The sequence below is a fragment of the Bombina bombina genome, chromosome 2 (assembly GCF_027579735.1).
Source record: "Bombina bombina isolate aBomBom1 chromosome 2, aBomBom1.pri, whole genome shotgun sequence".
In the NCBI taxonomy this organism is placed as follows: Eukaryota; Metazoa; Chordata; class Amphibia; order Anura; family Bombinatoridae; genus Bombina; species Bombina bombina.
In genome coordinates this window covers 1185276451-1185304412 of record NC_069500.1, presented here as the reverse complement: position 1 = coordinate 1185304412, position 27962 = coordinate 1185276451, and the positions used below count along the sequence as shown (strand labels likewise).

The window sequence follows — 27962 nt, the reverse complement described above, 5'->3', positions numbered from 1 at the left end:
TGAAAATAAATCCACAACCAATTCTTCGAGTACACCCAGCCAACAATTCAAATTCTGCATGTAATTTATACCCTGTAATATATGCTATTAAGGTATCATTCTTTAAACCACTTGCAAGTCTTCCAAGGAAGTTAAAATAGAGAACCAAGCTGAGTTATTTTCCGGAACACAAACTAGTTTCTTATATTATTGATTGTTACATTCATTGTTAATTGGATTGTGCTACAAAAATGTTTTTGTAAATACCATGATATGTACACTCTTTCTATGGTCTCAATACACAGCATACTGGTTATTTAACTAATTGTGGCACCTATAAGCAATAATACACTGCAGAAGCATTTAAAGGGACAGTACACTGTAAAATAGTTTTCCCTTAATGTATTTTTAATGACTTGTTATACCAGCTGCAGAGTATAAAATGTATGAGAAATTCCATTTCATGATTATTTGTGTATATGAAGTAGCTGATTTTGTGCTTTTAAACCACAGCCTATTAAAGTGGGTTGAACTTGAAGGTAATATCAGATCTCATTATGTTATCACTTTGTATACACACACTTGCTTCCTTATCTTATATTTGTTTGTAAACCAAAGCTCAATACTTAGAAAGAACATTGGTGCATTTTATTACTTAAACTATCCTGCACCCCATTGAGAGTGTTATTTATTCTGCTGGCTGTGTTTACATAAGCTTGTCACTAGCATAGACTCCAGTATAGAAACTTTCAGTAAAGGTGTGGATATCACAGGCTAAATCAGCTATTTCAAATGCCAAAATAAAGGTAAAGAAGCTACTTGTAAACAATTTAATACACTCCGTCAGGTAAAATGGATCACTGGGAACAATTTAAAGGAGAGAACATTTTGGGTGAATTGTCCCATTAATGTTCTTTTAGACTAGGTTTAGGGCTGTGCAATATGGGCAAAAAAAAAATCACGATTTTTTTTAAAAAACACGGTTGTGATTTAATTTCGCGATTTTATTAAAAATTGCTAAAACGCCTTAATTTTGCATTAAAAAGTTTATTTAACACCACAGACTCTTAATGTACATGTTTCTCAGTGTACAAAACACTCTTGGAGCCTAAAAATATAAACCACAAAATAGTTAAAATAAAATTAGCTGCCTGTGCTGTGGTTACATAGTAGAAACTAGCCATTTCTTAGGTCTTCTGACACACCATTGTCATGTTTTCTTGGACAGTCATTCTAACTGTGGTATGATTAACATATGAAGCAGTGTATGCATGGAGAAACCTGAAAATTGCTGAATTTATAGCAGTATGATTTGTGTACAAGACAGTATACAGCAAAGGATAGTCCTGACATCCTGCACTGATTGTCATATTACATCACACAGCTATTCTGTACTAGTAGTAGTAGTACATAACACTAAGAACAGTTATAGTTAGAGTACATAATACAACAAGTGAACTCAAGACACACAAAGCTAATTGAAAGGAAATTAGCTGGCCAGTTCTTACCACATTCATTGTCCATGTTTTGTAATGGGCAGTCACAGTCTAGCTGTGGTATAGTAACAAATGAAGCAGTTATGTAACTATGCATGGAGAAAGTGCTGACACGATTTTGGACTGACTGATTGATTTGATTGAATGATTTTTGAATGATTTGATTGGTTGATTTGACTGATTTGTGTTTCTAAGCAGGGATAGGCAAGGTGTCCGTACACGGACACTGGTGTCCGTGACTGGCCCTTGTAGTGTCCACCGCCCATTTTGCTGTGGGGAGGGAGGAGTAAGACAGATGAATACTGGTCCTGACTCCTCCTTAACACACACAGCGCCACGTTTCGCAGGTTTGTGGCCACTCCCACATGATGCTGCTTAGTACCAGAAAATGACTCTGAGTGAGACAGAGAGAGAGGGAAGATTCAAGAAGCAAGCTGCCACTGTGTCCCTGGAGCTTTATATGCAAAGGTAAAGCACTTTAACCAGCACCTGAGGTTTATTATAAGTAGCATTTAAATAGAAAGAAAAGATATAGTAAGGTTGTGATTCATAAGCTTAGTATATCTTTTCTTTCTGATTAAATAATAGGAAAGGGAAAATATTTAGTGTGAATAAAATTAGTGGCTTGTCAAGAGACTGCTAGCAATATTGGGTGATAAGTTATGGAATAAATAAAGCCTGATTAAAATACTGGATGTGTATCTTCTGCATATGTATAATAACACTGAGCACTATACAAAGACACAGAAGTGACACTGGCACATGTGTATAGACAGAAAAGGGCTGGTTATAGGATCAGTGGTATCTGCATCAGTATAATAAAATTCAGCACTATAAAATAATAGTTTTAATTGTAAATGTACCTTGGTGTCCTTCACTAAAGGTCTTTACTGTAGAAAATGTCCGCCACAGCCTTGGCTCGTGCCTATCCCTGTTTCTAAGTCTAGTAATGTAGGTAGTCTAGTCAATGCACACTGCTTCATGTGTTATTTAGATGAGTGACTATCCAGGAAAACATGGATGTGGCACTGACAAGGTCAATCCTGACATCCTGCACTGCCTGGCATATTACATCACACAGCTATTCTGTACTAGTAGTACATAACACTAATAACAGTTATAGTTAGAGTAAATAATACAAACAAGTGAACTCAAGACACACAAAGCTAATTGAAAGGAAATTTCAACTTTATTGCTCACAACTTTGAGCTGTCGCACCGCTTGACCACCGCTTGACCACCGCAACACCACTCCCAGATTTCTCAGAAGGCCTGTTGCTCCCCACACACTCTGTCTGCAATCTCTTCCAAAATGGCCGTTTCATGGGCATTCTGAGGTCCGCCCATGGCCGCACACTGGTCCGCCTCTCATCCTCCCTCTCCGCCTCAGTTTTCTTTGCGAAAAGAGCATTTTTTTCCAAAAAATCGCGTACTCTGGTAGTTTTTAAACCGCGTTGGTTAATCGCGGTTTAAAACCGCAACCACGAAAATCCGTGCAGCCCTAACTAGGTTTTATAGGTTAGAAAGAAATGTATATTCTTTACCCATATAAGGCTAGATAACTGTTGCGTGCGAGCCAAAAGGGGTTTATCACGGCTCTTGTTGGAAGTAGCACGTGTATTAGAGGTTGGAAGTAAAAGAATTTGCAGGAGCGCAATTGAATTTAACGTGCGTCGTGACTTCAAAGCTCTTGTTAACTGTTACGCTTAACTAAATAATTGCACAAAAAATATCAAATTTATATTTAAAAGTATAGTTACCCTCATAATAGCACAATCTAATAACAATTATTTAAAAAAAAATTGCAATAAAAAGTTATAAGGGCTCAAAGATATAAGTTCTCCAAAAAGGACTGCAAAGGACTTTAACATAGAGATACATACTGTACATACATATACATGTCTAAATATGTGTGTGTGTATTTATATGTGTATGTATTTATTTACAGACATATAAACACACAAGTAGCTGAAAATATGAAAAATCTTATTTATGCAGTATTCATATTTAATAAAGCTTTTAACAATGAAATTACTGTAAATTTTTCACATTGCAATATTCTTCACATAGGGGAATATGTTCTATGTATTTATAATTATATATTCCTATATATATATATATATATATATATATATATATATATATATATATAGTGGCGTAGCGTGGGGGGGGCAACAGGGGCGGTTGCCCCGGGCGCATAATTCTGAAGGGCGCTTCCAGCCTCAACTTAGCAAAGGGAAGATGGGAGGCTAAAAATTCTGACAGGCCCCCAGCTCTGTTCTGCGACCCGTCAGGAATGTGGTGATGCCGCGACTAAGGTAAGGTGTCAGGACTAGACTTACTTATAGCCCTGTTTTTGCCTGATACTAGCAACACGCAAAATGCAGCTTAATTACTGTTCTATTATTACCCAACAATTAAGTTCCCTTCCAACAAAGGAACCAGAGCCAGAATGCCATGCATTGCCTGGGGCACTTTTTAAGGATCTCTAAGCAGAGGTGGGGGGGAGGAATCCTTAAAAAGTGCAATAAATCTCTTTCAAACCCGTGGCACTGGTGGCAGCATGGCTGGGCTCTGCCTTTCTGTTAACCCCAGTTACCTAGTTAGTGGGATGGTGGGGTGATCAGAGACCATACTTTCATGTTTGACCGGATTCTGATTACAACTTACGCCATCTTGTCCTTGCACAAAAAAAGTATATTTGTGACAGTTGACAAAAATGAGGCCTTGTTTCCTGTATTTGATTTTTCCCCTCCATGACCTTCCTAGGGCAGAAGTAGATTTAGGGATTTGTGTGCTGTCTGGCACCATGATTGTGCTGCTCACCAGGCATTTCACTGTGTTTGTCTCCTATCAAAGAAGTCCTATGAATTCACCCTCTTGAATCTATTTCTTGCTGGACTCCTGAGGTGTGGACTTTTACCGATTTTTAGGGTTTGGGTGCTCATTGCCTTTTTTATTTACATTAAACTCACCCTTACTGCATTTAAAGTAAAAACAAATAACTATAATTTGTGTTAGTAAATAAATTTAACAGCACCCCCTAAATACCATACACCCTCCCCCCATATATGTATGTAATGCTGGGTTGTCTGTCCCATGCCCCTTTTATATTGATTACTTACAATTGTTATATTTATTAAGGTAGAATATATACCCCACTTTTATATGTCATTGGCACCCAAAAGACAGTCTGCCCAGCAGGGACAACCTTATGTAACAGCTGCCAACCTGTGTGTCCCCTTTTCCTCTTTTTAACGACTTACCAAAAACCTATTGCACCACATATACAATATGGGTTGCTGCAATGTGGGGGTGGGTGCACCCTGTGGTCTGCAGTATTTGTACCATGAAGTTTTACAGATCCGGACATGTCACCACCAGATGGGGGTTAAGGGGGGCTTTCCACCCATGTGTAAAATGAAAATAAATCTTAAAATTTAATATTGTATATATTTGCCCAGCTCTGGAGAGCTGCAGACAGGGTTTGATCACAGGGGGATAGCACATAATGCTTGCAGGCTTCATCCACTGCCTCTTGTATTGCCAATATATTATTTTCATGGCTTTGTTTGTAAGGCGCTACTGATTAGCAGCTGCTTATGACAAGGGACATATTTTGGGGATATGGGTATCATCAGCAATAACTGTTAGTTATCCAGTAAAGATGGTTAAGGGAGCATTTTGTGGGAGAGGAGACAGTGTCCCTTGCTTTATGTGATCTACCAGGCTTGGGTCTTTGCTTGGTTTGTCCCAAATGTAAGAAGAAGCAGCATATCTAAAATGGGGTTGGGGGGGGCGCAATACTTGCCTTGCCCTGGGCCCTGACAACCCACGCTACGCCACTGTATATATATGTACAGTATGTGTATATATATATATATATATATATATGTACAGTATGTGTATATATATATATATATATATATATATGTACAGTATGTGTATATATATATATGTACAGTATGTGTATATATATATATGTACAGTATGTGTATATATATATATGTACAGTATGTGTATATATATATATATGTACAGTATGTGTATATATATATATATGTACAGTATGTGTATATATATATATATATGTACAGTATGTGTATATATATATGTACAGTATGTGTATATATATATATATATATATATATATATATATACAGTATGTGTATATATATATATATGTACAGTATGTGTATATATATATATGTACAGTATATATGTATATATATATATATATATATATATATATATATGTACAGTATGTGTATATATATATATATATATGTACAGTATGTGTATATATATATATATATATATATATATATATATATATATATATATGTACAGTATGTGTATATATATATATATATATATATATGTACAGTATGTGTATATATATATATATGTACAGTATGTGTATATATATATATATATATATATATATATATGTACAGTATGTGTATATATATATATATATATGTACAGTATGTGTGTATATATATATATATATATATATATATATATGTATAGATATATATTTTACAAAAAAAACAAACATCAGCTGTATGTAGAAAAATGTATTTATGAATAAATAGAACACATTCTGCAATGTGAACACTGGAATGTGAAATATTCATATTACATGTTGGGTTAGCAGACTTCAGAAAACGCAATTGGGTTTGCGTGACATATACTACATTTTGTGATCCATTGAAGTATATGGGGGAATATGTTAACACGGTCGCAATATTCAAAGATTGGCTTTTTTACAAGCCTCAGGTTAGCGCTTGTGCAAAAACTTTTTACTTTCAACTTGAAATATGTGCACTACCCGACGCAAGCAAAAAGCCTTCATCTAGTGAATTTAAAGTGTGAGCAGGAGCGATAAATTGCACTCCACTCTCATTAATTAAGAGTCATTAGAGACTCCGTGACTATGCAGCTTACTCTAAAGGCTCAGAGATCAAAGTTACAGTCAGTTTGCTCACAACTACATAAAATTTCCAGCCCATCTGTATTTCAATGTATGGAAGTGTTAGGTCTAATAATTGCAGCATCAGATGTCCTTCCTTTTGCATGGTTCCATATGAGACCTCTTCAACTTTGCATGCTTTAACTATCTTATAGAATCCTATGGGAATGTTTTAGTGAGACAATCTCTCTGTCGCAGTGTTATTCACCCAACTTGTTTGCAGTGGAGTTTGGTCTGGGGGTTCAGGAGAGCACAAGGAGTTTGGTTTCCGTAGGAGGCAAGGTTATCAATATGTAAAAAACAGATAAGAGTATGGAGTGAGCGCCAAAGGCAGAGGTGATAAGAACAGTGAATTAGTAGTATAGAAATATATTTTTATGTAATCTAACAAACAAAATAATACACTTTAATACATATTAGTTGCTTAAAAACATGGATCCATGTGTACACAAATTATAATAAAACAATTCACAAATTACAGATATAAAATGGTAGATAGTTCCAACAAGTCTGATATGATAAGAACAAAGTTCATATAATAATACCAATGAAAGAAAAAACTTGGTGAAATTCAATAATATTAAATGTCCAAAAGTGAAGTAATCCAGTGAATGTATCCAACATTGATAATGTGAATGTCTATCTTAGGTGAATAGGTGTCCAAAGTGTTATGAAAACAAAATGACAAACAACAAAGCACAAAAAATTAAGTCCAAAAAACGTGTGATAAAAAATGTAAACTAAACAAGAAAAAATGAAAAAATGGAAAAAAGAAAAAATGAAACAATAAAACTGTGAAAAAATAGTGAAAAGGTCCCAATGTTAATTGGAGTGATGCATCCTATGATGGGTGTGGTTTAAATCCTGTGAAAAGTAGATAGAACAATAAAAAACTATACAAAACTTTAAAAAATGACTTGCTAAAATCCCATATAATATAATAAAAACCTGTGGGAAAAAAAAGAGAAAACAGTACTCAAAATAGTGTAAATTACTTGCTTAGAATATCAGAGTAAATCTCACCAGTTATGTCGACGCGTTTCGGCCTGATATCAAGCTAAAAGGAGAGCCCTATCCAAGTTTTAATTCAAACAATGTTACTGCTGTAGCTTATATCCATCACCAAAGTGAACTTGCAGTTCCTTAGCAATGATGGAAGGCTCAATGTTTTTGTTTGCACTTTGGGAAGGGGGAGCAGATTTCCTTAGTAGGTAATCCCGTCCATAGGAATGTTTATTTTCCTTGATTGTGAAACAATGGGTTTTCCCAGAGATAGACTTGCTGACTTCTGTTTCCAAGAGTTATAGTTCAAATTGAATATAGTATTCTTCATAAATCTGACTGCTTTGTTTGCTAATTGGATTCAGATGTCCAGGTTTCTCCAATCATCAAGATTTTGAGTCCATCATCTTCATAGATTGGAGATTGAATACCTGTTTTTTATACCAAAGAGGTTTCTTTGATGCTGTATTGAGTTCCTTATTTCAGGTCTTAAATCCTGTTACAACTATTTGGAAAGTTGTTTCTTCCTGCTATGAAAACCAGACAGCTAGATTTAGAGTTGGGCGGTAGCCGTCAAAACCAGAGTTAGAGGCTCCTAACGCTGGTTTTTACCGCCCTCTGGTATTTGGAGTCAGTCAGGAAAGGGTCTAACGCTCACTTTGCAGCCGCGACTTTTCCATACCGCAGATCCCCCTACGCCATTTGCGTATCCTATCTTTTCAATGGGATTTTTCTAACTCCGGTATTTAGAGTCTTGGCTGAAGAAACCTAACCTAACACTACACTATCAATAAATTAATTAAATACAATACCTACAAATAAATACAATTAAATAAACTAACTAAAGTACAAAAAATAAAAAAGAACTAAGTTACAAAAAATAAAAAAATATTTACAAACATTAGAAAAATATTACAATTTTAAACTAATTACACCTACTCTAAGCCCCCTAATAAAATAACAAAGCCCCCCAAAATAAAAAAATGCCCTACCCTATTCTAAATTTAAAAAGTTCAAAGCTCTTTTACCTTACCAGCCCTGAAAAGGGCCCTTTGTGGGGCATGCCCCAAAGAATTCAGCTCTTTTGCCTGTAAAAAAAAAACATACAATACCCCCCCAACATTACAACCCACCACCCACATACCCCTAATCTAACCCAAACCCCCCTTAAATAAACCTAACACTAAGCCCCTGAAGATCTCCCTACCTTGTCTTCACCTCACCTGGTTCAGCGATCGGTCCAGAAGAGGGTCCGAAGTCTTGATCCAAGCGGCGGCTGAAGAACTCCATCATCGGACTGAAGTCGGAAGTCCATCATCGGGATGAAGTCTTCTATCAAGCCGCATCTTCAATCTTCTTTCTTCCGGAGCGGAGCCATCTTCTTCCCAGCCGACGCGGATCCAACCTCTTCAAGCGACGCCTACTCACCGAATGACGGTTCCTTAAGATGGCGTCCCTCGAATTCCGATTGGCTGATAGGATTCTATCAGCCAATCAGAATTAAGGTAGGAATATTCTGATTGGCTGATGGAATCAGCCAATCAGATTCAAGTTCAATCCGATTGGCTGATCCAATCAGCCAATCAGATTGAGCTTGCATTCTATTGGCTGTTCCGATCAGCCAATAGAATGCGAGCTCAATCTGATTGGCTGATTGGATCAGCCAATCGGATTGAACTTGAATCTGGCTGATTCCATCAGCCAATCAGAATATTCCTACCTTAATTCCGATTGGCTGATAGAATCCTATCAGCCAATCGGAATTCGAGGGACGCCATCTTGGATGACGTCATTTAAAGGAACCGTCATTCGGCGAGTAGGCGTCGCTTGAAGAGGTTGGATCCGCGTCGGCTGGGATGAAGATGGCTCCGCTCCGCTCCGGAAGAAAGAAGATTGAAGATGCGGATTGGATGATGGACTTCCGACTTCAGCCCGATGATGGAGTTCTTCAGCCGCCGCTTGGATCAAGACTTCGGACCCTCTTCTGGACCGATCGCTGAACCCGGTGAGGTGAAGACAAGGTAGGGAGATCTTCAGTGGCTTAGTGTTAGGTTTATTTAAGGGGGGGTTTGGGTTAGATTAGGGGTATGTGGGTGGTGGGTTGTAATGTTGGGGGGGTATTGTATGGTTTTTTTTTACAGGCAAAAGAGCTGAATTCTTTGGGGCATGCCCCGCAAAGGGCCCTTTTCAGGGCTGGTAAGCTAAAAGAGCTTTGAACTTTTTAAATTTAGAATAGGGTAGGGCATTTTTTTATTTTGGGGGGCTTTGTTATTTTATTAGGGGGCTTAGAGTAGGTGTAATTAGTTTAAAATTGTTGTAATATTTTTCTAATGTTTGTAAATATTTTTTTATTTTTTGTAACTTAGTTCTTTTTTATTTTTGTACTTTAGTTAGTTTATTTCATTGTAGTTATTTGTAGGTATTTTATTTAATTAATTTATTGATAGTGTAGTGTTAGGTTTAATTGTAGGTAATTGTAGGTAGTTTATTTATTTAATTAATTTATTGATTGTGAAGTGTTAGGTTTAACTGTAACTTAGGTTAGGATTTATTTTACAGGTAATTTTGTAATTATTTTAACTATTTTAGCTATTAAATAGTTATTAACTATTTAATAGCTATTGTACCTGTTTAAAATAATTACAAAGTTGCCTGTAAAATAAATATTAATCCTAAAATAGCTACAATATAATTATAATTTATATTGTAGCTATATTAGGGTTTATTTTACAGGTAAGTATTTAGCTTTAAATAGGAATAATTTATTTAATAATAGTTAATTTATTTCATTAGATTTAAATTATATTTAAGTTAGGGGGGTGTTAGGGTTAGGGTTAGAATTAGCTTTAGGGGTTAAAAAATTTATTAGAATAGCGGTGAGCTCCGGTCGGCAGATTAGGGGTTAATGCTTGAAGTTAGGTGTCGGCGATGTTAGGGAGGGCAGATTAGGGGTTAATACTATTTATTATAGTGTTATTGAGGCGGGAGTGAGGCGAATTAGGGGTTAATAACTTTATTATAATAGCGGCGCGGTCCGGTCGGCAGATTAGGGGTTAATAAGTGTAGGCAGGTGGAGGCGACGTTGAGGGGGGCAGATAAGGGGTTAATAAATATAATATAGGGGTCGGCGGTGTTAGGGGCAGCAAATTAGGGGTACATAAGTATAACGTACCTTGTGGCGGCGTGCGGACGGCAGATTAGGGGTTAAAAATTTTTAGTAGAGTGGCGGCTATGTGGGGGGACCTCGGTTTAGGGGTACATAGGTAGTTTATGGGTGTTAGTGTACTTTAGAGCACAGTAGTTAAGAGCTTTATGAACCGGCGTTAGCCCAGAAAGCTCTTAACTACTGACTTTTTTTCTGCGGCTGGAGTTTTGTCGTTAGATTTCTAACGCTCACTTCAGCCACGACTCTAAATACCAGCGTTAGAAAGATCCCATTGAAAAGATAGGATACGCAATTGACGTAAGGGGATCTGCGGTATGGAAAAGTCGCGGCTGGAAAGTGAGCGTTAGACCCTTTAATGACTGGCTCCAAATACCAGAGGGCGGTAAAAACCAGCGTTAGGAGCCTCTAACGCTGGTTTTGACGGCTACCGCCCAACTCTAAATCTAGGACTTATTTCGTTAGATTTAAATTATATTTAACTTAGGGGAGTGTTAGTGTTAGGGTTAGACTTAGCTTTAGGGGTTAATCCATTTATTAGACTAGCGGCGAGATCCGATCGGCAGATTAGGGGTTAATTATTGTAGGTAGCTGGCGGCGACGTTGTGGGGGGCAGATTATGGGTTAATAAATATAATATAGGGGTCGGCAGTGTTAGGGGCAGCAGATTAGGGGTACATAGGTATAATGTAGGTTGCGGCGGTATACGGAGCGGCAGATTAGGGGTTAAAAAAATATGCAGGTGTCAGCGATAGCGGGGGCGGCAGATTAGGGGTTAATAAGTGTAAGGTTAGGGGTGTTTAGACTCGGGGTACATGTTAGGGTGTTAGGTGCAGACATAGGAAGTGTTTCCCCATAGTAAACAATGGGGCTGCGTTAGGAGCTGAACGCTGGTTTTTTGCAGGTGTTAGTTTTTTTTTCAACTCAAACGACCCCATTGTTTTCTATGGGGGAATCGTGCACGAGCACGTTTTTTAAGCTGGCCGCATCCGTAAGCAACGCTGGTATTTAGAGTTGCAGTGGCGGTAAATATGCTCTGCGCTCCCTTTTTTGGAGCCTAACGCAGCCATTCTGTGAACTCTACATACCAGCGGTATTTAAAAGGTGCGGGGGGGGAAAAAGCACGCGTAGCTAACGCACCCCTTTGGCCGCAGAACTCTAAATCTAGCCGAGAGTTTTTATCTGTCATGGTTTTAGAATTCCAATAATTATTTTTGCTATTTCGTTGGAATAATGTTTTCCAATTCTGTTTCATTCTATTGGAAATCTGCTAAGCTTCTTGATATCAGGGCTTTGTTCAGACCTTACAGGTTTCTCTTTTTGAACCTGCATGCTTTTCACATTTACCTTCTTCAGCTTTAAAGTTTTTTGTTGCTTTTATCAATATTTTCTAGTGGAAGATTTTCTGAATTTTTGCTCTTTCTTGCAAACTTTCTTGTCTTATTTTCATCAAGATAAGACTGTTTTAAAGACTAAATATGATTTTTTTTACTTACAGTAATTTTTGGATACCATTAATCAGGAGATTCTAGCCCATTCTCCTTGTCCTAATCCAAATAATTCATTTGATGGTCTCTTACTTTATTTAGATATTCTAAGAGAATTAGAACTCTAATTTTAAATTACAAAGGTTAATTTGTGCACGCCAAGGCCAGAGATCCTTTTGGCTAAGTCTCTTGATTCCAAGGGTTACTTTGAGGCAGGGTAGTCTACTTCAAAACACAATTTTGCACATTTTTCTTGATCAGTTTCCTTTTACTGGATTTTCCAGAATGAGGATTATATTAAATACATTTGCAAAGCTGCAACATAGTCTCTCTATTTTCTACCACTTTTATATGTTTGGTAGGAAAATCCTTCAGGCATCAATGTCTGGTACGTAGGTACCTGCCTTAAAATATTTTTTGAAAAAGTTATGGAGATTAGGCGCTTAATCTGCAAAAGGGATAAAGGTGTGTATGGAGGTCGTTAGCTAAATATGTAGAAAAAACTGGACCTTGGACAGAATAAGTGAAAAATTCTTCTACAATTTATTTTCAAAATAAAAACATGATAATACCAAGATAAAATAAATCACAATCCCTAAGTGTTGCAACACTATATCGATCAATTCATAAAATTTCTAAAATTCAGATATACATTTGTTTCATACACAAATAAAAGGATTTATCTGCTCTTTTGTATCCTTTGTTCAAAGATTTTAGATAGAATGTATTCTTTTATTTCAACACAATTAATAATATTTGTCTCTATTTGATATTTTATATCTATATTTCATCAACTTTAAAATTACAAATATGTAGCAAAAACTAACAATTAGTTAAAACAATTTAAATGCAAGATTATAAATGGTGTCCCCACAATGGCTGTTTACTTATATTGGTTGTAATTTTGTGTATCTAAAAAGTTCATCAAAGCATTTGTAAGTAATTGGAGATAAATTACTGAGGGCTGTGTTCTTTATCCTTATATTTATGTTGTGATATATTACGGTTTCACAGTTACCTCTTTGTATCCTCAGTGAGCTTAATTTGTAGAAAAGGAATGTTCCAAACAGTGTTTAGGGGTGATTTTCTTACCCTCTCTTGTGAGCTGTTACTACTCACGGCTTCCCAGCGGTTCCTATGTGTCCTCAGTTTGACTCTCAGACAAGGGGTTCCGGTAGGTAATTTTCTTTGTGTTACCTTGTCACTGGTCTTTGTAGAAGTGCTCTGATTACAGCACCAAACTGTAGACAATCCTTTTGTTTCTGTAACTTGCGCAAGTTAGCTTTTGTGTTTGTAGTTCCTCAATCTCCTGCACTTAAGTACTTCTGTACGCAGGAAAAAAACAGGCTTTTTCTTTCTTGGTGTTCACACAGATATCAACATGTTTCGCCAGCAACCCTGGCTTTATCAAGATTTGCTTAAAATATTTTTTGCCTCATCCAATTACTCGTGGACTCCACAGCTTGGGTATTAGCTCCCAGGAGTAAAGGCTCATGGATTTTCACCACCTTATGAAAGAAAACAAAAGTTACACTTACCTCATTTTATGGTGGTGAGAGTCCATGAGACCTGCCCAGTTTTATTCTTTACTTAATTTTTTTTCTGGCGGCATTTCTAATTTGTACCTCATTTTCCCTGATTTGTCCTTTCCAACCTTTTCTACTTCTCCTTTTCTTGGCTATACATCAGACTAGAATAAAACAGAGGTGGGAAGGGATTAAGTGCTCTTCAAGCTTGTGGACTCTCACCACCATGACAAAAAATTAATTTATCAGGATAGCAAACATGTTGTTTTTTTATTCTGTTTTGTGGATCTAATTATTCTTTTGTTGAGACTTAGATTTTAATTTAAAGACATGACAGAGCACTTAGAGATTTTTATTGACCTGTTTGCGTGTTTACAGATAAAGGGTTTGATTATAGATATGTTTGGTACTCTGTGTACATCCGTACTGTAAATTCTCTCATGCACATTGTGCTTTATTGATGGACTTCTGAAGTTGCATTTAGACAGTCTGATGTTACCTTTATGCAGGTATGATGCTGACGGTATGGGAGCTATCCAGGGAGATGCACTTCTTAAAAGGCTTGGGAATGAAATGCGTAATCAGTCTTCAAACAATGCAGACATCAAAGGTAAGAAAAGACTACCTACTTATCCCTATCACTCACATGCAGTCATGTTTATATATAAGGAAGGACCCAAAATTGTTATGTCGTAATAAGGATTCAAATTCAAACTTTTTTTAATATACACTATACCCAAATGTATACGCAAAAGGAGAGTGTGCAGGTCATTTTTTTCTTATGCTTTTAAAATGTGGCTAATTTTGTACTTGCGGCAGACCATTCAGATTGGGATTTGTGCACAGACTTTGTAATATAATGTGTAATAAGTGGAGGGAAAACATTTGGGATAGATCCTATGGGCGCCCCTCTTGGTATAAGAAGTTGTATAACAGTGTTTCAGAACTGCCCCTATCAAAAGTAGCTTGTAAGTCATTGTACTAGAGCCATTCAAGCATTGTAATAGAGCCTGTTCAGGCAGGGGAGCAGCGTCTATGCATCTTTTACTATTATTATGCTCTATGGGAGCTGCTATGGCATAATAGCTTCAGAATTCTATGTCTCTAATACGTGCAGCACCAAGCACTGCTGCACTGACCACTCTCTGGTTTGCAAATCCTGGTTTTAAGACTATTAAAATCAATGCAGACCATCAAAACGAAATTACACTCTGTTAACTCCCCAGCAAATTTTAGCCATTACCACCACTCATCTGATCCTCACCACAAAAAACCTGACCATGCTTTCCCCATCGCTAAATACCCCAACTGCACTGTCCTGATACCCCCATTACTAAATACCCCAACTGCACTGTCCTGATACCCCCCTTACTAAATACCCCAACTGCACTGTCCTGATACCCCAATCATTAAATACCTCAACTGTACTGTCCTGATACCCCCATTACTAAATACCCCAACTGCACTGTCCTGATACCTCCCTTACTAAATACCCCAACTGCACTGTCCTGATACCCCAATCATTAAATACCTCAACTGTACTGTCCTGATACCTCTATTACTAAATACCCCAACTGTACTGTCCTGATACCTCTATTACTAAATACCCCAACTACATTGTCCTGATACCCCTATTACTAAATACCTAACTGTACTTTCCTTATACCTCTATTACTAAATACCCCAACTACACTGCCCTGATACCCCTATCACTAAATTACTCAACTGTACTGTCCTGATACCCCTATTACTTAATACCCCAACTTTCCTGTCCTGATACTCCTTCACTAAATACCCCAACTATACTGTCTTGATACCCCTATTACTGAATACCCCAGCTGTACTGCCCTGACACCCCATCACTAAATACCACAACTGTACTGCCCTGACACCCCAATTACTAAATACCCCAAATGCTCTTTCCTGACACCCCATCACTAAATAACTAAGCTGCACTGTCCTTATACCCCAATCACTAAATACCCCAACTGCCCCATGCTCATACCTCTATTGCTAAATACCCCAACTGTACTGTCCAGATACCCCCATCACAAAATACATAAACTGTACTGTCCTCATAACCCCATTATAAAATAACCCAATTTGATGTACTTCCCTGATACCCCCAAACCTAAATACCCCAACTGCACTGTCCTGATATCCTATCACAAAATACTCCAACTGTCCTGATACCGCATCACTTAATACGGCCCCCCTTTGCTAATAGTGCTGACGAGTAGCAATGTCAGGGGAGTTTTGCAGAATATTTACTATTATTTTCTATGGGAGAAACATTGCCACTCATTGGCACTTCACGGTACAGCCCCCTTTTTTGGAATATATCGACAGATCAACAGACTGCAAGCCTGGCAAACCCAAGCAGGCAGTTTCTCATCAGTCTGTCTATGTTTTGAATATTGAGGTATCAGAAGTAACTGTAATCTGTGATTCATGGTCTACATTAGTCAAAGTAAGCGCAATACCCACATTAGATTCAGAATAATTGTCTTCCAGATCTGCTAGGACCAGCCTATCCTCTTTATCCAGGCTAACATCTTGTATCATTACCTTATTCTTCCCCTTTAGCATCTGAGATAACACTACACGTCTCACAAAAGAATGGAGAGCTTTAATGAATTAAATTTTTTAAAGCCACTAGAGTAGGGTGAAATGCAAATGACACAGTAATCTATCATCTGACAAGGACATGGGTAAATCGTTATTGAATAACGAATAGTTTTAACCTATTGAACTAATCCACAATTTTTTTTTCTTGCATTAGTTTCTTTATTCATTAAAGGGACTTCCATTTTTTGTTTTAAAACTACAATAAATATGGAAAATGGAGTCATGTTTAATATTTATTAGAATCTGAATGCAAATATTTAAAGGGACACAAAACCCAATTTTTTTCTTTCATGATTCAGAAAGAGCATGCAATTTTAGCCACCAATCAGCAGGCGCTAACCAGGTGCTGACCCAAAGATGGGCCAGCTCCTATGCTTACATTCCTGCTTTTTCAAATAAAGCTAGAAAGAGAATGAAGAAAAATGTGTAAAGAGTAAATTAGAAAGTTGCTTAAAATTTTATTCTTTATCTGAATCGTGAAAGAAAAATATTTGGGGTTTGTGTCCTTTTAAGTCAATATGAATGGTTTGTTTCACATATCATCTCATTCTGAAAATTTTTGGCTTTCCAATTCCTGTTAAAAATGGAAGTGCAGATGTTTAACACTGCTATATATCACACAGTTATTGGTTGCACACAGTTATTGGTTGCACAACATGAGGGTTGCTTCTATGTACGTATACTAAAACTTTACACTTATTTATTATTATTGTTATTATTATTTTTATTATAATTATTTGATCAACTAATAATTTTTTGTAAAAAAAAATCAGCATTTTATTCTCGGGCAAATCTTTCCTTTGCACTAGATATGTGCATTTGTGAACTTCCGGAGCAAATAAATGTGGAAGAAGGTGGCCTCAAACCTCATTCAGCTATTTTTTGTGTGTGAAATGAATTACTCATAGCAAGAATAGTTTCAGTGCTATAGTAAAATATTTAAAATTGCCAATAACTGCTTCTATTTTTTTTAACAAAAAATCCTTAACTTTTTAAAACAACAAGGCTTTTACTGTGAGTCTATCTGTGACAGTGTGACCCACCTGAGGAGGCGACAATGGTAGCCCCTAGCCAGACCATCACTATTTTTTGCAATAGGACAGGAGCCAGTAGAGCAGATGATCCACTGTTATTCCTCCGCTAATGGCAAGCCCCTCCCCTGAAGGAAGGGTCCGCTCTATGCAATCTGGAGTCATCATGAATCTCAAGTCATCCTGCAAGTTGCAAATGCAACTAAGCATGATGACAAATATGATGTTTGCCATTTTTAGTATATGCTTACAAAAAAAAAAGCACTGCCCCCGCACCAGGCACCACAAGTATACATTACATGGATGGCAGCAGCAGTTAATTTTATAAAAAGCAGCGTAATAATTCCGCCCCTGGTGTCACCCCCTGATGAGTGTCACCTGGGTGAAGTCTGCAGCCCCCACATCCCCCAGTGATGCCACTGGGGCACTGCACTACAGAAAGGTGAAATGGGGGGGTTGGAGGCACCCTACAAAATGATTGCAGGGAGGGGGAAATGGAGGACCAATACACTACAGAAAAAAATTATATAATGAATTAATTAAATAAAAGAAAAACACAAACATATTAGGTACTGCCAGTACCAAAGATGGCTGCCACTAGTGGGGGTGAGATAGGGTTGCCACCTCGGCCATGTTTTCCTGGACACTTATGAGTTACACATGTTGCAGGGTGTGCATAACATTTTAAGATAGTATTTCCCTTACCAGCTAATTAAGTAACCCCTTCACTGTCGGGAATTTCAGAACTGTGGTGCGCAGCTGTAATTTGAGACCTTCTAATTACCAAAAAACAATGGCAAAGAAATGCATGTCTGCTGTTTCTGAACAAAGGGGATCCCAGAGAAGCTTTTACAATCATTTGTGTCAAGCAGTATTAAATAATTTTAGTGAGAAACCCAAAGTTTGTGAAAAAGTTGTCTACTTAAAAAAGATATATAGTTTTGAGAGGTAAATAAACAATTCTCTGGTATTTTTTTGGAAAGTTTTTTGGAAAGTTTTTTTTCTCTGAAAGGGGTCAATTAACAAATGCCATTACATTAAAAACAGATGTGGAAATATGTAGATGAGTTGTATTTACTTTCACCCATACATAGGACAACCTAGAGAAATATCAAAAGCAGAATGGGAAAGGAAGACTTCGATCAGCATAGAAAAATGGCTAAAAGACAAATTCCGAGAGGGTTTCCGGACTATGAAAGAAGAATTTGAAAAGCATGACCCACATAGAACTGGGAAGGTATTCATTATTTTTATTGTATTTTCATTACTGAGGAAAAAAAAGTTTCACTGATATAAACAAATATTAAAATAAACACACTATGGACCAAATACATTAAAGCTTGACTTAAAATAAGGAATGCTTATATGAGATCCATAGATTCTATGGGGATCCTGTATATTTTATATAATAAAAAAAATTTAATGAACTTTCAACATTTATTTTGCCTGCTTTTCCTGTAATTTAACTCTAAAAATGGTATTATCTCCAACACCAAGCGGAATGCAAAACCCTGACCCTCCTACATGGGGAACAGTGATTGGTTAATACATATAGGAGTTAGTTTATAAATGTCCCTAATTGGCCACAGCAAAAGAAGTCAGATAAACTACAACCCCTATTCCAAAAAATTTGGGACAGTATGGAAAATGCAAAAAACAAACAAAAAGAGTCATTTGAAAACTCAATTCACCCTGTACTATATTAAAAACACATTATTAACACATTATTTGATGTTTTACTTTGTGAATTTAATATATTTTTTAAATATACACTCATTTTAAATCTGATGACTGCAACATGTAACAATAAAGTTGGGACAGTCGACTGTTTACTACTGTGTAACATCACCTTTTCTTTTAATAACACTTATTAAGCATTTGGGCACTGAAGACAACAGTTGGTTAAGTTTAGCAAGCATAATTTCCCCCATTCATCTATTATGCATGTCTTCAGCTGCGCAACTGTATGGGGCCTTTGTTGCCTTGGTCTGCACTTCATAATGCACCACGTATTTGTCAATCAGAGACAGGTCAAGACTGCAGGCAGGCCATGCTAGCTCCCACACTCTCTGCTTACGCAACCATGCTATTGTAATACGGGCAGAATGTGGTTTGGCGTTGTCCTGCTGGAAAATGCAGGGACTTCCTTGGAAAAGACATATGTTGCTCCAAAATGTACACATATCTTTTTGCATTAATGGTGCCCTCACAGATGTGCAAGTCACTCATGCCATGGGCACTGACACACCCCCTGTTAGGGTGCCAGGAATCAGACTGAGACGAGAAGTGCAAAAATAATCACACGTTTATTAATAACAAAAATAATAAAAAGTCCACAAGTCAAATAATAAGCCAGGGGTCAAAGCCAGAGCTGGTAGTCAGACGAGCCGAGTCAGGAACCGAAGCGAGTAGTCAGATGAGCCGGAATCAGGAACAAGGAGAACAGCAAAGTCAAGAACAAGCCAGGGATCAGGAACCATAAGGGATGTCAGACTAGCCAGGTAATACACAGGAACTGGAACACAGGAACTCACAAACAGGTCTGAGACAACGCAAGAGCGAAGCATACTGAACAGAGGCCCTTTAAATAATAAGTGATGACATCACAATTCTGAGACTGCAACCTGTCTCACACGGATGATGTTCACCAGTCTGGCCATAAGAGGGCATGCAGGAAATGAGCAGCATCACATATTCTGTACCAGATTCAGTAAGAGAGGTGAGTAAAATGGCTGCCAGCAGCACATGGCAAACAAATCAGGGAAAAAACCCTGACAGCACTCTCCCCTCAACGACCCCTCCCCCGAGGGAGGATAAAAGGCTTATTGGGAAAATGGGCATGGAAGGCACGGAGGTGGGCGGGAGCATGAACATCAGAGGAGGGAACCCATGAACGCTCCTCCGGACCGTAGCCCCTTCAGTGAACCAAATACTGTATGCGGCCCCTGGACATACGAGAGTCAATAATACTGCTGACCTCATATTCTTCATGGTTGTCAACAGAGATAGGATGGGGACAAGGCAACACAGTGGTCAATCAATTACAAACCAATGGTTTCAAGAGGGAGACATGAAAAACATTGGAGATGCGCATTGCAGGAGGAAGGTCAAGAGCATAGGCCACAGGATTGACCCGTCTGAGTATCTGAAAAGGACCAAAATAACGGGGAGCCAGTTTATTGGAAGGCACATGAAGGTTCAAATTGCGGGAGGACAGCCAAACCCTCTCACCAACCTGATAGGAAGGCGCGGGCAGACGCCTACGATCAGCCTGGAACTTTTGACGCTGCATAGAACAATGAAGGCAATCCTGAATCTGCACCCACATGGAACAGAGTTACCGGAGATGCTCCTCCAAAGCCGGAATACCCTGAGACATGAATGAATCGGGCAACAAGGATGGTTGAAACCCATAATTCGTCATAAACGGGGATAACTGGGAGGAAGCATTAATAGCACTATTATGAACGAACTCTGCCCAACAGTTCAGACCAATTATTGTGGTGATCTGAGACATAGCAACGGAGGAACTGTTCCAGAGCTTGATTATACCATTCCGCAGCCCCATTGGATTGAGGGTGATATGCCGAGGAGAAGGAAAGCTGGATCCCCATTTGAGCACAAAAGGAACGCCAAAATTTCGAGACAAACTGGCTACCCCGGTCCGAGACTATCTCCTTGGGCAACCCATGTAAATGGAAGACCTCCCGGACAAAAATTGAAGCAAGTTCCTGAGCAGTAGGTAACTTCTTCAAGGGAATGCAATGTGATATTTTAGAAAAACGGTCAACCACCTTTAGGATAACAGTATTGCCACTGGAAACAGGGAGCTCGACAATGAAGTCCATGGAAAGATGTGTCCAAGGACGCTCACCATTAGCAATAGGTTGAAGAAGACCCACAGGAAGATGTTGAGGAGTCTTATTCTGTGCACAGACTGAGCAGGAGGCAACATACACAGCAGCATAAGAACGAAGACCTGGCCACCAGAATAGTCGAGTGACAGACCAAATCATTTCGTTCTTGCCCGGTTGACCTGCGGCTTTAGGATAGTGGTAAGTGTGCAATAGTTTAGTTCAATGATTCTCAGGTACAAAGCACTTACCACTAGGTTTCTCAGGAGGTGCATTGGTTTGTGCAGCCAGGATCTCCTCCCCCAAGGGAGAAGTCAAATTAGTACATATGGTGGCCAAAATATGGTCAGGAGGTATAACTGGAATAGGTACAGACTCATCCTTGGACAGAGGCCAAAATTGATGAGAGAGGGCATCAGCCCTAACATTCTTACTACCAGGCAGGTAGGAGACCACATAATTAAACCGAGACAAAAATAGCGCCCATCTGGCCTGTCGGGGCGACAAACGTTTTGCTTCGGATAGATAAGTCAAATTCTTGTGGTCAGTAAGAATGAGCACTGGTACGCTAGTACCCTTGAGAAGATGCCTCCATTCCTTGAGTGCCAAAATTATGGCCAGTAATTTCCTGTCGCCAATTTCATAATTGCACTCCACCGGAGACAATTTCTTAGAGAAGAAACCACAAGGATGCAAGGAACCATCAGGCATAGGACATTGAGACAAGAGGGCACCTACTCCAGTCTCAGATGCATCGACCTCAAGAATGAAAGGCAGGACAGGGTTAGGATAAGCCAGAACTGGAGCGGCAGCAAAGGCAGTCTTAAAACTATCAAAAGCCTTATTGGCAGTAGGTGACCAATGGAGTGGATCATTCTCCTTAAGGGTCATGTCAGTGATAGGTTTAACCAAGGAAGAAAAGTTTTTAATAACTTCCTATAGTAATTGCAAAGCCCAAAAAACATTGAATAGAGTGAAGGCCAACTGGGCGAGGCCCCTGCAGGACTGCAGACAACTTGTCAGGATCCATGGAGAACCCTGCAACGGAGATTACATAACCTAGGAAGGTTACTTGTGTCTGATGGAACTCACATTTCTCGAGTTTACAAAACAGGCCGTTCTCACGTAGTCTCTGAAGTACCCGCATAACATCAGAACGATGAGCCTCAAGAGTGGGTGAGTGTATGAGGATATCATACAAGTACACCACAACACACTGTTGCAACATATCTCGTAGGATATCATTAATAAATTCCTGGAAAACAGCTGGAGCATTACATAGGCTAAAGGGCATTACAAGATACTCATAATGCCCGCTCCTGGTGTTAAATGCTGTTTTCCATTTGTGGCCCTCCTTAATCCTAACAAGATTGTATGCTCCACTCAAATCAGGTTTAGAAAAGACCGTAGCTCCCTTGAGGTGGTCAAAGAATTCAGTAATGAGCGGAATAGGGTAAGCATTCTTAATGGTAAGACGATTAAGACCCCTATAATCGATGCATGGTCTTAACTCGCCACCCTTTTTCTTCACAAAGAAGAAGCCAGCCCCTGCAGGAGAGCAGGATTTGCAGATGATCCCCCATGACAGAGCATCAGCAACATACTCCTCCACAGCACAATTCTCCACAACTGAGAGAGGGTAAACCCAGCCCCGAGGAGGAATGGCTCCGGGTTGCAGGTCTATGGCACAATCATAAGACCGGTGTGGAGGCAATGTACCGGCACACACCTTGTCAAAAACGTCTCGGTACTCCTCAGGCAAGTGAGATACCGAAGAAGTGCACATACTTTGACTGGTTTCCGAAGACAAGTGGAAATACATTGCAGAGACCATGACAAAATTTCGGACCTACGCCAGTCGAGACTGGGATTGTGTTTTTGGAGCCATGGATAACCCAGAACAACCAGAAAATGCGGAGAGTTAATCACCTGGAACTGGAGGGTTTCAAAATGGAGAGCCTCAACAGCCATGGATAACGGAGTTGTTTCTTAAGTAACGAGTGCAGGCTGAAGGGGCCTGCCATCAATGGCCTCAATAGCAAGCGGAATGGACCGAGGCAATACAGGAATGGAGTGCTGTGATACAAAAGCACTGTCAATGAAATAGCCCGCAGCACCAGAGTCAACAAGAGCCTGGGTGACTATGGAGGAGTCCTCCCAGGAAAGGACAACCATGACCAAAGGTTTCTCTCTTAGCGGTTCCGGGGACGAGGATAAACCACCCAAGGTCTGCCCCCGACAGGACCTTAGGTGCGAGCGTTTAACCGGCCGTGTAGGACAAGACTTCAAAAGGTGGTCCTGTAACCCGCAATAGAGGCAGAGCTCCTCCCTCCTCCTAAAGGCCCTCTCCACTGTGGAGAGACGCGTGAATCCAAACTGCATCGGCACAGCAGTACCTGGTGACTCAGGACCAGGAGACATGGGAGGAGAGGGAGGCATGGGTGGAAACGACAATATAGGAGACAACGGAACAGGAGGCTTCCGCAAGTGCTCCTTGAAAGAGGGCCTCTCTCTGAGTCTGATGTCAATTAGGATTAAAAAAAGACACCAAAGCCTCGAGATCCTCTGGTAAATCTTTGTCAGCAACTTCGTCTTTAATCGCATCAGAGAGCCCATGTAAGAAGGCGGCAACAAGGGCTTCATTGTTCCAACCAACCTCTGCGGCAAGCATACGTAACTCAATGGCATACTGAGCAACAGATCTCGTACCTTGCTGAATGGACATGAGTCGTTTGGCAGCAGAGGAGGAGCGAGCCAGAACATCAAATACCCTTCGAAAGGAGGCCACAAATTCAGGGTAATTAGAAATCACAGGTTTATTAGTCTCCCACAAGGAATTAGCCCAGGCAAGAGCCATGTCAGAAAGTAAAGAGATGAGAAAACCCACCTTAGCTCTGTAAGAGGGAAACGCCTGAGGTAACATCTCAAAGTAAATGCCCATCTGGTTCAAAAACCCTCTGCACTGATTAGGATCACCTCCATAATGCTGAGGTAGCGGTGCAGAACCGGACATGCTCCTGGTAGGACTTGGTGCAGCAGCGGAAACAGGAGCAGCCATAACTTGTGGGACATTCTGGTCCAAATGTGCAGTGCCAGTCAGTAGGGTTTGCAGGGCTAGTGCAAATTGATCCAAGCGGTGATCCTGTTCATCCATCCTGGAAATGATGGAAAGTAAAGGTGGATTATAAGCACCATCAGGATTCATGGCCCTTGCGTAATGTCAGGGTGCCAGGAATCAGACTGAAACGAGAAGTGCAAAAATAATCACACCTTTATTAATAACAAAAATAATAAAAAAAGTCCACAAGTCAAATAATAAGCCAGGAGTCAAAGCCACAGCTGGTAGTCAGACGAGCCGAGTCAGGAGCCAAAGCGAGTAGTCAGATGAGCCGGAATCAGGAACAAGAACAACAGCAAAGTCAAGAACAAGCCAGGGATCAGGAACCAGAAAGGATGTCGGACTAGCCAGGTAATACACAGGAACTGGAACACAGGAACTCACAAACCTTTCTGAGCGAAGGCAAGGGCAAAGCATACTGAACAGAGGTCCTTTAAATAATAAGTGATTACATCACAATTTTGAGACTGCAACCTGTCTCACATGGATGATGTTCACCAGTCTGGCCATAAGAGGGCGTGCAGGAAATGAGCAGCATCACACACTCTGTACCAGATTCAGTAAGAGAGGTGAGTAAAATGGCGGCCAGCAGCACATGGCAAAGAAAGCAGGGAAAAAACCCTGACACCCCCATACCATGACAGACGCTGGCTTCTGGACCTGGCGCTGATACCAGCTTGGATGCTCCTTTTCCTCTTTGGCCCGTAGAACACGAAGGCTGTTTTTTCCAAAAACTATTTGAAATGTTGACTCGTCGGATCACAAAACACGATTCCACTGTGCTTCTGTCCATCTCAGATGAGACTGAGCCAAGAGAAGTCGACGGTGCTTCTGGACAGTGTTGATGTATTGCTTCTGCTTTGCATAGTAAAGCCTTAACTTGCATCTGTGGATGCAGCGGTGGATGGTGTTAACTGACAAAGGTTTACCAAAGTATTCCCGAGGCCATGTCAGGATATCCCTTACAGACTTATGACTGTTTTTGAGACAGTGAGGTCTGAGGGATCGGAGATCCCGCGCATTCAGAAGTGATTTTTGGCCTTGCCCTTTACGCACTGAGATTTGACCGGATTCCTTGAATCTTTTAATTATATTGTGCACTGTAGAAGGTGAAATGCCCAAAATCCTACTGATTTGTCTTTGTTGAATGATGTTCTCAAAGTGTTCGATTATTCTCTGATGCATCTGTTGGCAGTTTGATGAGCCTCGACCCATCCTTGCTCTTGATGGATTAGATCCTGCGCATTCAGAAGTGATTTTTGGCCTTGCCCTTGACGCACTGAGATTTGACCGTATTCCTTGAATCTTTTAATTATATTGTGCACTGTAGAAGGTGAAATGCCCAAAATACTACTGATTTGTCTTTGGGGAATGTTGCTATCAAAGTGTTCGATTATTCTCTGACGCATCTGTTGGCAGTTTGACGAGCCTCGACCCATCCTTGCTCTTGATGGACTAGGCCTTTTTTGGAGGCTCCTTATATACTATGATTACACAATTGCCTCACCTGTTTCACATCACCTTCTTATTTAAACTTGTCACATCGATATTAGTCCTAAATTTCCCCTGTCCCAACTTTTTTTGGAACGTGTTGCAGTCATCGGATTTGAAATGAGTGTATATTTTCAAAAATCCAATAAATTCACAAAGTAAAAATAATGTGTTAATAATGTGCTTTCAATATAGTACGGGGTGAATTTAATTTTCAAATTACTCTTTTTGTTTGTTTTTTGCATCTTCCATACTGTCCCAACTTTTTCAGAAAGGCTTTTCAAGGCGCATGTTTCAAGCCCGCAAATCAAGGCACATGTTTTTAACAAAATAACAGCTTTAAACACTTTTAAACATATTTGCATGCAGATCTTTTGTAAAGCTGTGAATAATTAATAATGCATAAATAAAGAAATGGCTGCTATATCAATAGAATTTGTTTTATTAATATTTATTATAGCGGTGTATGCAAGAATTCAATCTTAAAAAGCTGACATTTAAATGTGTTTTGTTTTGTTAAATATGTCTTATTGTGAGAGTTAACAAGATATTTCATGGGTGCACTGTAAGATTTCCTACAGATCTTTGCAGAATGCCACACAACTCTGATGCTTCATTTACACCATAACTAGAATATATATTTATATTTAGAGGGATTTTTTTTTTTTTTTAATATACCATGGAAAAGCGTTAGCATTTACCTTGTAGTTAGCAATGAGTACTGGTGCAATAATGAAATACTTTTACCCATTAGAGCATTATGTAATTGCACTATCATGTGCTGCCACAATTATCCTCTTCAACTAATGTTAGCACTGAGTGAGTGAAACATTATACAATATACATATATGTGGGGGCGGGGGAGTTACAGGCACCTTGTTGCTTAACCTGTTATGAATCCTGAATTATACGCTAGTTGCCTTTTAGGTTAAAGGGACAGTCTACACCAGAATTTTTATTGTTTTAATAGATAGATAATCCCTTTATTACCCATTCCCCAGTTTTGCATAACCAACGCAGTTATATTAATATACTTTTAACCTCTGTGATTATCTTGTATCTAAGCCTCTGCAAACTGCCCCTTTATTTCAGTTCTTTTGACAGACTTGCAGTTTAGCCAATCAGTGCCTGCTCCCAGATAACTTCACGTGCACAAGCACAGTGTTATCTATATGAAATACATGAACTAACACCCTCTAGTGGTGAAAAACTGTTAAAATGCGTTCTGAAAAGAGGTGGCCTTCAAGGTCTAAGAAATTAGCATATGAACCTCCTGAGGTTAAGCTTTCAACTAAGAATACCAAGAGAACAAAGCAAAATTGGTGATAAAAGTAAATTGTTTAAAATTACATGCTCTATCTGAATCATGAAAGTTTTTTTTGGCCTAGACTGTCCCTTTAAGCCTGGTTGATTCATTCTTGCAGAAGGTCTAGACCTGAGTGAATCTGGCATGGTGGGATGTTAATGTATTTAAGCTGAGTAACTCTATGTATCTTATGTGTTTATATATATATATATATATATATATAGACAAAAGTAGAAGCATAGAGACAAGACCTGGTGTTGATCCCTGTAGTCCCACGCCACAAAAGCCAGCACACGAGATTTAAGCAACACACCTTCCTTTAATACAAAGCATAACGTTTCAGCTCCCACTGGAGCCTTGTTCACATGCAATAATTCATCACGATAGATCAGGCCTGCCTGATCTATCGTGATGAATTATTGCATGTGAACAAGGCTCCAGTGGGAGCTGAAACGTTATGCTTTGTATTAAAGGAAGGTGTGTTGCTTAAATCTCGTGTGCTGGCTTTTGTGGCGTGGGACTACAGGGATCAACACCAGGTCTTGTCTCTATGCTTCTACTTTTGTCTACATTTATCTTGGCCGTGCATTCGAGTGGTTGTTACATTGGTGAGTGCTGATCTTTCTTGTAAATATATATATATATATATATATATTTATATGTATATATATTGATATATATATATACACATATATATATATATATATATATATATATATATATATATATATATATATATATATATATACAGGCATACCTCGTTTTATTGCGCATCTCAGATATTGCTCTTTTTACAAATTGAAAGTTTGTGGCAACCCTGTGTTGAGCAAGTCTATCGGCGCCATTTTTCCAACATATATAGACATATAAACACATACATACACATGAATACAAATGTATACACTCA

At 39.0% G+C, this 27962-nt stretch overlaps 1 protein-coding gene across 1 annotated transcript in view; it reads left to right on the top strand.

The window, feature by feature from the left end:
* Positions 1-27962, top strand: part of LOC128647469 (EF-hand calcium-binding domain-containing protein 6-like) — a 299277-nt gene that overhangs the window by 66346 nt on the left and 204969 nt on the right. Inside the window, exons 7-8 of the mRNA XM_053700255.1 lie at positions 14137-14237; positions 18381-18523. Of these exons, the coding sequence (XP_053556230.1) occupies positions 14137-14237; positions 18381-18523 (244 nt within the window). The remainder of the gene's footprint in view (positions 1-14136; positions 14238-18380; positions 18524-27962) is intronic.